This window comes from Phoenix dactylifera, chromosome 11 (genome assembly GCF_009389715.1).
Source record: "Phoenix dactylifera cultivar Barhee BC4 chromosome 11, palm_55x_up_171113_PBpolish2nd_filt_p, whole genome shotgun sequence".
In the NCBI taxonomy this organism is placed as follows: Eukaryota; Viridiplantae; Streptophyta; class Magnoliopsida; order Arecales; family Arecaceae; genus Phoenix; species Phoenix dactylifera.
The window spans coordinates 20,864,867-20,878,326 of record NC_052402.1 but is presented as its reverse complement, the minus strand read 5'-3'; the positions used below and the strand labels follow the sequence as shown (position 1 = coordinate 20,878,326).

General features: G+C 38.4%; 3 protein-coding genes across 4 annotated transcripts; all 3 read right to left on the bottom strand.

Annotated features, from left to right (window-relative positions):
• Positions 1-2,096: 2,096 nt before the first annotated feature.
• On the bottom strand, positions 2,097-2,709 carry LOC103717156 (beta-amyrin 28-monooxygenase). The gene is made up of 2 exons (XM_008805440.3): positions 2,506-2,709; positions 2,097-2,402 (listed from the first exon to the last, which is right to left on the bottom strand). Exons 1-2 carry the CDS (start codon positions 2,707-2,709, stop codon positions 2,097-2,099), a joined length of 510 nt encoding a protein of 169 aa, XP_008803662.3.
• A 145-nt stretch (positions 2,710-2,854) lies between these two features.
• Positions 2,855-3,606, bottom strand: LOC120112436 (cytochrome P450 716B1-like). The gene has a single exon (XM_039131862.1). It carries the CDS (start codon positions 3,378-3,380, stop codon positions 2,886-2,888), a length of 495 nt encoding a protein of 164 aa, XP_038987790.1. The 5' UTR covers positions 3,381-3,606; the 3' UTR covers positions 2,855-2,885.
• Positions 3,607-7,757: 4,151 nt separating this feature from the next.
• On the bottom strand, positions 7,758-13,083 carry LOC103717138 (protein FATTY ACID EXPORT 5-like). 2 transcript variants are annotated; one of them, XM_008805414.4, is made up of 3 exons: positions 12,638-13,071; positions 9,570-9,657; positions 7,758-8,150 (listed from the first exon to the last, which is right to left on the bottom strand). In XM_008805414.4, the coding sequence occupies exons 1-3, from the start codon at positions 12,834-12,836 to the stop codon at positions 8,078-8,080; spliced, it is 360 nt and encodes a 119-aa protein (XP_008803636.1). In that variant the 5' UTR covers positions 12,837-13,071; the 3' UTR covers positions 7,758-8,077. The 2 variants fall into 2 exon arrangements, with proteins under 2 accessions (XP_008803636.1, XP_038987791.1); XM_039131863.1 differs by lacking the exon at positions 7,758-8,150 and adding an exon at positions 8,157-9,462 and having other exon boundaries at positions 12,638-13,083.
• Between the last annotated feature and the right edge of the window lie 377 nt (positions 13,084-13,460).

The window sequence follows — 13,460 nt, the reverse complement described above, 5'->3', positions numbered from 1 at the left end:
ATGTTCTCTTTTCTCTAGAATTGTAAGATTTCTACTAATATAAATATTAAACTCTTATAGCAGTTATTGAAAAAAAAAAGTATCATTAAAGATAATTTTCAGTCACGTTTCTTAATCTATGTTTTTAAAAGTAAAATAGAATTTTATACAATGGACCCTAAGTCACTTTGCTAGATCAACTATGCTCTCTAATTTTAACTTACACAAGTACTGAAATACCATCTTTAGTGTACCAACCAACCTAGAAAATATTTTTCTAGGCAAATAATTGAGGTCGTCAAAGGCAAATTGCTTTGTACCGTGACATTTTTTTTCTTTTTAAGGTTTCTTTTTCCTTTGTGTTGGGCGGCCGGGGGTTGTTTAAGCTTGAATCCATCTCAGAGGCATTTGCTTTAATTTTTAAAAGACCATTTAGAAGGTTCAAACACTGCACCCAGCGTATTGTGTTGTTTTACCTTTTTTTTTCTTGGACAGCTAGAAAAAATGCATTTTTTTAGATCAGGTTTAGGATTTATTTGTTTACTTCATCATGTTTTTGGATAGAATCAAGTCAAAGACAATTCATAAGACAAACCATAAAATTTTATGTATAAGTTGATTACATTGTTATATTTTAGCCATCATGAACCAAAACAGTAATTAAACATGTAGGCTTTGCTGGCACCACATTTGGCACAAGATTAATTGACCATCACATATGATACATACTAATAATTAACTACTTAAAAGTTATAATTCAAAACCAAATTAGTTTCTTAAACTCAGGGAGTGCTGTGACAGTAAAAGTTTTAATAGTTTTGGATCGAATCATGTCACTTGGTGATTCGTAACCAATCATATAAGTCTTTTTCCTTAATCCAAGACTTGGAGCGTGTTAATGTTGAGCTAATTCTAGATTGAGAAAGGGTAAATCCATCCACTTTTAAGGCCCTACCGAGGAGTCTAGCTTGAACGAACTCAAACTTAATGCGAATACTTTTCATAATTTTCAGGTCGATCCATAAACCAGCAAACTCATGCACGGTCAGATGTTGGCTAGACAGAGGCCGAAAATGTGACCGTGACTTTGTCTGAAGCTAATTGCGGGAAGATGAGGTAGGATTTGGAGAAACTAACTCTAGTGATAAAATGAAAGATTAAAGCTTGAAAATTTCCACCATATTTTCTTATTTTAAAGCAGGATTTCTTTTTCCGAAAACACCATTTAATGTTTTCTCATTATAACACTAATAATCAGTTTAGATTGCAATAACGATAAAATTACTATATTTAAACAGTTAACTTGTCTTTTGTTCTAATGAAAATGGATGGAAATAGTACCCTACTTATTGACGAAAATCTAAGAGATTAGAACGTCACATAGAGTAAGAGGGAGTGCAAAACCCGGCACTAGCCAAAGGGACCACTGCCGGAATTATAGATCAAGAATAGATGTCTCCCCGCATAAGATGGCATGACATTGTGGGCCCTTCGAACGGTGTACAACTAGAATATTTCAAACTTCTTGTGCAATGAACCAGTTTGATTTTCTCAGCTTTATAATAGCTTTTGTTTGCGAGCATTAGATTAATCATAAAAGAAATTCCCCTCTATCGTTCCAAACAAAACATACATGCGCGCACAAGGATCGCCATGGGACTAAAGAAAAGAAAATATTAACTAGTTAGGTCCCCCTACACCGGCAACTCCAAAAGGTAAAAGAAAATCCTTGCTATGGTTCCATATGATGCAGTTAGCTCCAACGCTCGATAGCCTGCTATCAGAAAATGGATAACCATCAAATAATATGGTCTCATATACTATACATGGCATGTCGCAATTGATAATATTGTCCATCTCCTAATAACGGCCATCGAGTGCCATAAAACTACATATGATGCAAACCACGTAGCATAAAGGATCCTACGATCCTCCCCAAAAGCAAGACCAGCCAAAAGGCCAGCATACCATTTTTTCTTTTTCCATGATAGAAAAACAAATACATCTTAGCTGCAAAATGACCTTGAGTTCCTCTTGACAATTCCCCATCTTCTTTTTATCAAAAAAAAAAAAAATCAACCTTTGAGGACTCAATTTATTTAACAATCACAAGTTGTTCATAGATTATTCTTCTGCTCGAGCTGGATTGGAAGCCCTCGAGAAGGTGATGGCATTGGATCCCTGCTAAAAACATCGTCTTTGCAGCACAATTTCCATTTGAATCTCGTAACTAGGTAGTGCATTGTGACGAGTGTCTCTATTCTTGCAAACTCACTGCCGGGGCAAATTCGTGGCCCGCTTCCAAATGCCACAAAGCAGTAAGGTGGAATTGATGATTGGTTCTCAAATCGTGTTGGATCAAATTTACATGGTTCTTGGAAAATCTTAGTGTCCATATGTGTTATGCTTGATGCCCAGAACACCTAAAGCATTAGAGGGACAAACTTCAAGTTCGATGAGAATGGCTAAAAATCTTCCATTCAAAAGTAACAATGAGTAACAAAATTATTCAAGTTCTCTCCCTACCTGCCACCCTTTTGGTATGAGGTACCCATCAAACTCAACATCTCTCAGAGCTCTTCGAAAGTTCCCAAACAGTGGAGGGATCATCCTTAGTATCTCCAGTGCAACTCGCCACGTATACTTCATCTTGTAAAGATCATCCCATGTTAGAGCCTCCCCCGGGGCCTTGCTCTTGGCTATCTCTTCCTGCTCTGCAGTCCACAGCATAAGAATTCCAAGTGAGAGAAGAACACATATAAAAAAAATCAATAACTCGATTCCTTCGGGTATATACCAGAGTTGCCACTAATTAATGAACATTTTGTGGGCTTCCTTGCATTGAGAGGAGGGTGAAGAATGTGACAAAATGGAGAACAATTCTTAAAAAATAAAAAATGAGGCAATCATTTAAATAACTCATATGAAATCATAGATAACAAGCAAAAAGATTTGTTACCATGAACGACGGCGTCACAGGTGACTTGATCCTTGGCGAGGTGGCGGATCATAAAGGTCATGAGGATGGACGAGGTGTCATGACCAGCGACCATGACGAGCATCGCGTTGTCCACGATTTCTTCATCGGTTAATCCATCGGGGCCATCTTCACCACCCAAGGTGAGCAGACGGGTGATGAGGTCTTCTTCGCCGGAGGAGTCCTGGCCTTGGGCCGCCATGGACCTTCTCTCTCGGGTGATTCCGGCGAGCACCTTTCGAGCCCGCTGGCTCGCTCTCAGGCTCCTGCTGAAGTGGGTGAAGGGCAGGTTCAGGGGCACCGCCCACATTCCCGCCAGCATGTCCGCAAAATCCTTCGCCAGGCCTTCTCGCATGGGACCCCTCTTCAACCCGAACATAAGGGAGCATATGATGTCGAACGTGAGACACTTCATTAAAGGCATCACCTGCAAATAGTTCCAAGGATATCAATACCGTGTTTGTATCTGTGCTCTACCAGAAGTAATTGGTCCCATGGCCTCGTAAACTAGTTAGTGAGCATTTGTGGCCTCTCTTTTGTCTGGAGAAGCTAGCTTGAGAGTCAAAATGATTCAAGACAAGGCGGTAGAAAACAGACTCAGGCTTCCTTCCACCTTGAAATCGCTTGCTGAGGCTTACATTTTTGAATCGAAGCATATCCTTTACAATAGTTTTTAAGGCAAAGAAGAGAGGTATAAGATATATTAGAAGTATAAAACTTGGCAAAATAGAAGCGTAAGATTCTTATTTTGCTCACTAGTGTCCTTTTAAGATTAAAGACATAAAACTTACCTTATGATTTCATTGATCATTAAATGATTGTCATGCCCTCCAGAAAATTGTAGACTCGTTTCTTCTATTCCCCGTTTCTGTTCTCTATGAAATTTTGAGATTCTAGTCTATACTAGATACCTTAAGCTTCTTAACTCTTAGTGGAGAGCAATTGATGATTTAGAAGAGTTCATGAGGAATATTCCTATCGCCATTGTGTTATCTATAATTAGTGGAAATGAATATTTGAGGCTTACATTTTTCAAATCATGTTGCCATGTTTTCATGCTGGCCGCCTCACCTCTACTGTTAGTCTTTTAAATCACTGTTTCTTGTTAATATAGTTAAGCCATAAGGCTTCTAGATTATGACGAAATGCTGATACCAGTTAATATAGAAGGATAATAGCAAAATATTGGTTATGCACGTATACGTGATGCAAACGTTATGACTCTAAATTGTCGCGATCGCCTCCTTTGTTCCATTTTTTGTGAGTAATAGTCCCAACTAGCAACCCTCATACCTATTAACAATTCAGCATCATGATCGAATTATTACCTTGAATTATAACGATGTTAACACATCAAAATTGCTTTTCTTTTTCAGATTCTTTTTGCATATTTTTCTTTTTTTTTTTTGGACTGTGAGTAGTATTATTTTTTCTTATGACAGGCAAGATAACAACCATACCATGACGGTCTGCCGGGCGATCCAATTCACCTTGAGATGATGCCTGACCTCCCAGTCAATTTTGCCCACGTAATTCTTCAACACATCTGGCTTCAGGAACTGCATTATTGCTGCTCTCACACGCTTGTGATCCTCTCCAGCCAATTCAATTATGGACTTCTTGCCCAGTATCCTGGTAATAGAACTTGGCTGCTGGGGAACCAATGCTTCATTCATGAATACGAACTTGTTTGCTGCCGGACCGGTCAGAAAGATTGTCGGCGTCCCGAAGAGTGATAGCTTCGAGATTGGCCCATACTTTTCTATTCTTTTCTCGAGCCATTGCTCGCCGGTGTTGGCCCGCATGGCTCGGAGAAGGCCGAGGCTCTGGCCAATGATGGGAAGGCCTAGAGAACCAGGAGGGAGTCTTTTTGATGAGCTTCTTTCTTTGGTTAGAAGATGGATGATAGGCAGCAAGGAAAGGAAGAGAACTAGCAAGGCTACAATAGCCATTGGAAGAGTGGAGATGTTAAGAATGTGGCCAGGCTTTAAAAGAGTTAAAGGTTGAATCATTCAGTGGTGCCATTTTATTCATGTCCTTGCTTGTCCTCAAGATTCTATTTTGTAGTTTTGCAGGTTGATGGCTTTGGCAAGTCTGAGTGGTTGCACTAGTTTTTATTAAACACGGACAAAGAGAGGAGAGGCAATGATGGAGAGGAGGATAATAAGCAAGTAGTAGATTGTCCCATCATATATTTGCTGGAAAATGACATGGTATCCAATCTATCTGAAAGCTAAGATGCCTCCACAGCTAGGACAAAATTAAAGTTGGGTGAGTTTTAGTATTCCAGGTTTTCCTTCCCATTGACTAGCGAGACCCTCCTTACTAATAATCAAAGGCTTCAAGGAAAGCTGCTTGGTGATAATGAAATGAGAGACCCTAAAAATTAAAGGATGGATGAGACAAATGATCAACAGATATCTTTTCTCAAGAATAAAAGAAAAAAAAAGAAAGGATCAACCGAGTTGGCTCACCCTACCTAAGAATTTGGTAGAACTAAGAGTAGATGCTTCCTGAGAATTTGGAATCCAAAGCATTGTAAACTAAGATATTAGCTTGGCAAATATGGTTGGAATTTGCGAGCATGTCATTCCAAAACTTCTCGAAAATGAGAAGATGCACAAACAACCTTCACCATCATGGCATCCCACCTTGCTAGAAACCCAGCAACATCTTCTGCTGGATCTTGCGGCCAAGCAGATACCAAACCTAAATATGGAATAAACCTAGTAGTCTTAATTGTGATCATTGATAGTGTGGGTAAACCATGGAAAAAATGAAGGAAAGAGTGACTAACCAAGTAGCAATGAAGCAGCATCGCAACAGTACACCAGGTGTGCTCTACAGGAATGAGACATAGTAAGGGTGGTGATTAGTATGAGGTGCAGAGGGCCAACGGTTACAATAAGATGCACTCCCTCTATTAATCGTGTCATGCAGGAGACATCTAATTAAACTATAAAACTTTAGGATGGCACAGCAACTCAGAAACCGGCTGTTGCACCAGTGGCAATACCTAACTGACGTTCATGATATTATTGGAAACTATTTTCCAGATTATGTTAAAATTGCTGATAATTGCATGCAATAAAATTCAAAGTAAATTAAAAAAATAGAAATAAGTAATACAAGAAACTGGAAAAAAAGATGAAGAGGCGTGCCTAGAACAAGGCATGTGAAAATACTACCCTCAATTCTGTAGCTCCATATGGTGGGCCTCTATAGGCCTGGTCTACAGCTGAGCTGGTAGACTGGAGCTAGGGTATAATTTCTCATTGTGATGACTCAAGAACAAGGATAAAATCTAGGTTGGTCATACAAAGTTGCAAACCAGTCCGTGAGCTCGAGGAAACCAAGTTTGCCTTCCAACTGGCAAGAGAGACACCCTTAAATTTATCCAGAAAGATTGAGAAGCCCCGAGGGGCATCGGCTATGTATAATCAATGAAATCATGAAGTCATGATCAAGGATTCTATCAACAAAGCTAGTTTCACCAAATAGAGCCTGAACTCTGAATGGGTTATCCAGCAGATAATAAGTTGCCAATTCCGATTGCTCAGTAACAGTAAGACGTGGATGAACAAGGGAAAGAGAAAGTCGTACATGGTTCCTAGGAATTTGGTATCAAACATTCTAAACTAAGATATGTATTAGCGCAGTGGATATGTTCAAAACTTGCAATCCTGCCATCCATAACTTGCAAAGAAATGATACAATGCATGCAGCACCAACACTGTCATGACTTCTCATAAAATGAATCCAGTTCTCTTAGTAGCATTAGATCACCTAAGAGTAGTTATCTCTGGTAGAGTTAGCAAGCCATGGTAAAATTGAGCTAGAAGATTTGACTGACCACATGGTACTCAAGAAGAATCACACCGCCATATGTACTCTCGCAAGGATGAGATGCATGGCGGGGTGGAGAATGTGAGGTGCAAAGGGTGAAGACTTTAGATTTCAGGTAGCTAGCTCTGTTAAACCCATAGGACGCACCAAATTAAATTAAAATAATGCAAGCAGACTTGGGATGGTCTAACAATTCAGAAGCCATTTACTGCACCACCAATGATGCTGAGCTATGGACAATCATGAAAAATCCTGTTCATGAATGTAAGAATCAGCAGGAACTGCCTGTTAAAGGAATAACTGAAAGTCAGCATTAAGGCTGAACTATTAAAAAAACATTAACATGTGAAATATCACAAATATACAATCCATTTATGATGACTTCCAATATCCGGAAGACGTTATGAACATGTTCATTGCCTCTCCAATCCCTCCTCCCTTCCCCAATCTCCTTCCCCCAGCTGAGTTGAAGGAATCATAATGAATATCCCACAATTGCATAAGATACTGAAAGATCACCATCTGGAAGATGGATTTTCTAAATTGCTGCAGTCCAAAGCTTAAAGGTTCACTGAATAGATAGAAATGGATGCCAAGTTCAAATGTAAAGAAATAAAAAAGAAATGAAAGCCAGCTTTGGTTTCAGAAATCATTGCCTGCTTAAGATCATCCATACTCAACTGAGAGATAAAAAATGTGATTCAGGGTAAAAATGGGCATAGAAAGAAAGGCAGACCAAAAGCTGGCAATTTGACAGTGCATTTATGCAGTTCTCATCAGCATGAGAAAAAAACACTAAAAGAAGCCAAGCAGTAGTGAATCCAAAGATCAACGAAAGCAACCTTTGCAATAAGGATGACATTCCACAAGCAGAGGCATCAGTTGTGGAGATCAAGAGACAATGAAGGATTGCCTTCAATGGTACCAAGACCACATCTTTGCAAAATAAAGCACAGAAATGGCAAAGTTATCCCATGCTGTTTTCTTTTAGTCGTGATGAAAAACAGCATCCACCTTAAGAGGATGTTCATTTTAATGTAATCATCAAAATGACAATATAAACAATCTAATGGGACTACCTATGCATTAGTGAACTTTCATTTTCTTTCAAGACAAACACCAAGCACATGCTTTTTAAAGTATGCATGCCGTTAAGATATGACTATCCTTCAGCAAGGAATACAACTGAGAAAACTTACAAAACAAGAACCTGATTCACGTTACATGTTACTTTCCCTAAAGCACGTTGTTGGTTTGAAATTTCAACTGACAAGTTTACTCTGCCTTGGATGGGATATGGTTGCCACCAGTTGCAATCTTGTAAAGGTAGAATCCAGACATCAGTGCACTGCAAGGGAACACAATGTTCAGGATGTGACATATAAATGCGACAAATTGTGTTATTAACACAACATGAAACATAAAGCATGATCACATGATGCTAATAGAAAAAAAAGGAGAACAAATAACCCTTCAAAAAAACTATATTTTTCATGCTTATCCAAAAGTTTATGAAGCAAAAGATACACCTGTCAGGAGAAGGCCAACAGTAAATTAAAGTGTGGAGACAAACAAGTAGGCTTGCTCCGTGAAAACTGGTTGCCGTTTCTTAGCTCACAGGAAAAGAATTTCAAACAAAATTCTGCTTAATTTTGACTTCTTCATTAGTGTCAGGTACATGAATCAATTTCTGTAGTACTGTAGTTTGATGTCAAGTTTAATTTAGTTTGATGCCAGGAAAGGGTAAGCTTGCCCAAAGTTAAGAAGTAGGGATACATTAATTTATGTTCCAGTTTCACAGTAGCATATCAGGATAGTTTTAAATTTGCAGAATCATTAGTTTCTTAGAACAAGATTTATAGGTTGAATCAGTGAATGTCAACTATTAACTATAATGTTTCAACAGATCCTGCAGTATTTGTTTTATTGGGTTCCCGTTAACCAAGAAAAAAGAAAGAAAGAACCAACGTACCAAGGAAGGAAAACTAAAAAGAGAAAGGAAAAAGATTCTAGTTTACTCCACATCAAACTTTTGCAGCTCCTTATATGGATTCAACAAGACCATTAATTCTAGTTAGTAACTTCTAAGTTACCATCTCAACACTGAGACAGTGAGGAGGCTGACACGAAGCACATATCGTTTTCTTGAGAAAACACCAAACTTAAATCTTAAGTTGCTAGGAAAGTCCTAAGATGTTTCACCATTTGATGTTTATAGGAGCATGTCTGTGTAAAAAGACATTATTTTTTATTTGACCATATTCTCCATATATATTTTTAATTACAGAAGACTCCTACATTATTAAGTTAACCAAAATGCACCTCCAAAACTTCTATTTGACACCAACCTTTACAATGACAATACCGTCAACAGCCATACATTCTCTGCCTAGTTTTACTATTAAGTATGAAATATTCAATAATCAATTTTCAAAGAGAAACCCCGTGCATACGTAGCTTGAGAAGCTAAATCTCAGTAATTCCCTATGGATTTTTTTTTTTTTTTATGTCAATGTATGTTTCCCATATATCGATGTCTTACATAAGTGTTATAAAAGAGGATATAATCCGTTAGCCAATATGTGCACGTGTGCATACGTATATAATTATTCAAATAAGTGGTAGCAGAGCCCGACCAGTGGATAGCACCTATGAGACACCTGATTATGGAACAGTTTAGTGAAAACCAATAATTGAGGATAGAAACTAACATGCAAAATATGATGGATATCAATAGCAAATTGACTAGATATTCAACTGGGCAAACCTGAGAGCAGCAACTACCCCAGCTGGCATTATCTTGAATGTTTCAAGGTATCTTTGCCCCATAACATATGCTAATATAAGGGCACAAACTGTGTTGCAGACAGTAGCAAGAAGATAATGTCAAACAATGGAAAGGAGAAAATAGTAAGTAGATGGGGAAAAAAAGAAAAATAAGTAATAAAGTTCTTTTTCTTGATTTAGTACCACCAACAAATTAGATGAGTCAGTCAATATTAGTCCAAGAAGGCAATTATCAAAAATTAACAGAAAAAAATTTATAACAACCAGAGCATTTAAAATAAGATTAAAAAGGAAAAGCAAAAATATAACTTCTTGTTGTTTTTTCCAATCAAGTCCTCTCATTGACATTAAAAGAATGCTTCTGATATCTGAAGGAAATGCTTTTGTCAGTTCAGAGTGAAAAGTAAGGCAGCTATGTTACTGCTTTTCAAGGTTGTTCAATGAACTCTTAAACTAAGCAAGATTATCTAATTCCTAGTTCAGATGCTACTGAGAATAACAAAAACAAAATATTTGAATACTTTGTAATATCAAAGTTACATAGAGCTATCACCGCACCTTGAGAGAGAGAGAGATGGCAGTAATGTGCCACCACCATTGTTGGAATACTGAACCTCCCCCAAGAGCAAATCTTTAGAAGAGGGGTGCCCACCATCGGATTTAAGTCATGTTCGCTGTGTTTTTTTTTTTTTTTTTTTTTTTGAGCAATACCAAGGATTTGACCCCGGACCTCCTGAAGGGCAAGCCTCTATGGGAAAGGTGCCAACCAACTTTGCTAACAGTTGTTAGCCAAGTCCTGTTCACATGACATCATCTCTTTTGGAAGTTGGAGGGATGATGCTGAACAAATGTAAACAGGATCTCCAGCCACTAGTTTCAAGTTCGGTGTATCCCAAGTCTTTTGACAAAGTGGTATTCATTTTCAGTAGTTTGAATGAAGAAGAAACCCAGAATACAATGACAATCATTACATGTTTCAAGTCTTTTCAAATTACAGAAGCCTTTGACCCTACTACGGTTACAAAGATGGATCCTAAGGAAGCTACAATCTTTGTCAAATTTTGAGCCACATATACTGGAGACTTGCTCTAACTGAAGCTTAAAATGAAGACCTTGGCTCTATTAGCAAGACATTTGTTCCAAAATTCCGATTGCAAAATCAACTCAACATGGATACCATATGCAGTGAGCACCAATGTGCATCACAATTTTCAGATTTTCAGAGCAATTATCTACTGTTGGCTGGAAGAGAGATCCTAAAGCAAAAGTGGCAACATAATAAGTATCTATGCTACTGCAAACTTAGGAAGCCAACAAACAAATCTCAAATAGAGTTCGTAGATTCACAATCAAAGTCAAAAGTGATGCAATATTGTAACTATCAATATATAGAATCATTTCCATTGACAATGTGCCTATGAAAAATGGGGAAAAGCATTATCTATTTAAAACTGTCCTCTTTATATTAATGTGATCACTTCATGATACAACAAGACCCCTTCTCAGACAGCAGAGATAACTTAATCATGAGTGACAAATAAGAATCCAGTTTGCGGACCTAAGTATATTTTGTTAATAATCACCATGGACTTTGGATATTCACCAAAAAAACACCAACTCAGATATTCTCAGAAGTCGAATTTTCTCATGTTCACCCTCAAAACTACCTCTACCAAGCTAGAAATATTTTTTAGCATGTCCCAACTTCCCAAATTCAACCCTATGTACCATCAGAGAAGTGTGCACCACCCATAGTCCAAGGCTTCAGATATGTATACTAGGGATTAACTAGAATCCAGGATCAGCAATTGCTCAAGTTAACACATAGAAATTGATTCAGGTACAGTGATAATGTGAGTTTTCTGGCTATTATAAAGCCTTCGATGCTGGAAATCTCCATTTCGTCATGACTATGGTCATGCATCCGCACAAAGTTTTGGGATTTTCGACCTTGTCATCACTTTCACCCTTTTATGCCACTCAAGATAAACACGAAGCAGCCTCCACTTAAGTGATACACGACCCTCTTAGTTTTTTTATATTGCCCTTCTTAAAAAAATGCCCTCTAGAGATCTATCCAAAAGTCAATTGTATCTAGATAAAACTTCAATTAGTATTCCATAAATTATCATTGATAAGTCTGCACCATTGCAACCGGCACTAACACTTCCCACTAAACTACCTTTTAGATTGCAATTTCACACCTTGTGTCTCCTATCCCTCCCTTGCTTGCCAGAGAACAGAAATTGCATTATTAAATCAAGAAAGGGTTAAAATCTTCACTCTTAATGACCAAATGAATTCCCACCTCCAATCATCCGTGAGACATAAAATCACCTCCTTAGCGGTTATCATTTATCAGAGGAGATAAAAATGAACTGGGAAGTAGCTAGTAAACTGGAGAAGTAGCATGTATTAAAATGTCATTGCTTTACTTATAATAAACAACTTAATCCAGAAACTGTGACCTACCACCTGAATTGCAAAACACATCACCTAGCCAACATCTCTCATAAATATGCTAAACTTTCCTTTCTGAATGAAAAAAAAACTTTATAAGATAGTATTAAGATAGCTCAATTAGACACGCAGACGAGAACTTTCAAGTCATATGAATCTATCTAAACTTCACATGATAGCTTCTATTTCCTCCTTGAGCATATGACTCCTTAGAAATACCATCCATTCTTTATTACGAAAAGCTGCTATATTAGAGAAAAGGTGTTATAAAAAGGAAAACAGTGAGTCCTAATCTCGTAGACCAATTGCACTGTCACTAGACCTTGCCATTTATCATATTTTGAATAGAATAAAGAAGGAGATAGAAGAAAATAGAGAACCATCTATTATTTGGCTCACAAATCTATTGATCGATCGCTTCCTCAATACGAAGTAAACATAATTCAGCAAAATAAAAAATATATCTAAAGCATAGATATCAACAAAAAAAATGCAATAGAATCCGATGGCCAAAAGAAATCAAACGAAGGGAAATGGATCGAGGAGATTGTAAAAGGCTGGACGAATCAATTGAGAGTAGTTGCACACCTGTCTCAAGGATCAGGGCGAGGGAGGAGTTGCGGCGCTTCTCGAAGGCCTTAAGGCTGACGAAGCCGGCGAGGAGGAGGAGGAGGCCGGAGCCAGCGCCGCCGGCCAGCGAGGCGGTGCTTCCCCTCCGCGCGTAGCCCACGAGCCCTCCCACCAGGATCAGGAGCCCGTACGGGATCGTGAAGCAGAAGTCGTGCATCTCCTCGTCTCCTCTGCGAAGTCCCCAACAACAAAGCTTCAGCTTCAACTTCAACTTTCTTGCCGAGAGCAAAGGAAAGAAGAGAGAGGAGTCTTTGGCGATCTCCTAAGGGTTGTCTTGGGGAAAAGAAAAGAGAAAGGAATGAAAGAAACGGGAGTTAGCGGTGGGACGAGGTCTAGGAGAGAACGGCACGGCTGGGGAAAGTGTGGCCTCCACTCGCCAGGGCCGTAGAGAGGAACGAAGTCATCATATCAGAGCTGTCAAATTTTGATCAGGACGGAGCTTTGATTCCTGATGATGGTATGATAGTAAAACATTTTTTTTTTCATAAAATAGATGGATCATATTCAAACCTATGTCGCATGAATAAATATAATAAAATTAGAAAATAAAATAATCCCAAGGTCAACCCCAACAATAGTTTTTTTGTTTTTTTTTCAAAATACTCGACTGTACAAGAGGCAACCCACTCTGTAGCCCTCTGGGTAGACATGCTTAGGGCTCAAAGATACATGCTCTCTCGAAATCCTTCGCATACGGTGTAGAAGAGGTTGTGCATCTATTGATCCTCTCTGACTTTGAATCAACCTAGTCACGATGGCTAAACCACCCTCAACAGCTATG

What these genes read in the sequence shown, in the direction of transcription:
- LOC103717156 (XM_008805440.3), bottom strand. Translation starts at nt 2,709, where the DNA reads ATGCTGTGGACTGCAGAGCAGGAAGAGATAGCCAAGAGCAAGGCCCCG. An exon ending in TCATACCAAAAGGGTGGCAG is followed by an intron (nt 2,403 to 2,505) that starts GTAGGGAGAGAA and finishes CTAATGCTTTAG; the next exon opens with GTGTTCTGGGCATCAAGCAT.
- LOC103717138 (XM_039131863.1), bottom strand. Translation starts at nt 12,836, where the DNA reads ATGCACGACTTCTGCTTCACGATCCCGTACGGGCTCCTGATCCTGGTG. An exon ending in CGCCCTGATCCTTGAGACAG is followed by an intron (nt 9,658 to 12,637) that starts GTGTGCAACTAC and finishes TCTGCAACACAG; the next exon opens with TTTGTGCCCTTATATTAGCA. An exon ending in GGGGTAGTTGCTGCTCTCAG is followed by an intron (nt 9,463 to 9,569) that starts GTTTGCCCAGTT and finishes TTCCATAATCAG; the next exon opens with GTGTCTCATAGGTGCTATCC.
- LOC120112436 (XM_039131862.1), bottom strand. Translation starts at nt 3,380, where the DNA reads ATGCCTTTAATGAAGTGTCTCACGTTCGACATCATATGCTCCCTTATG.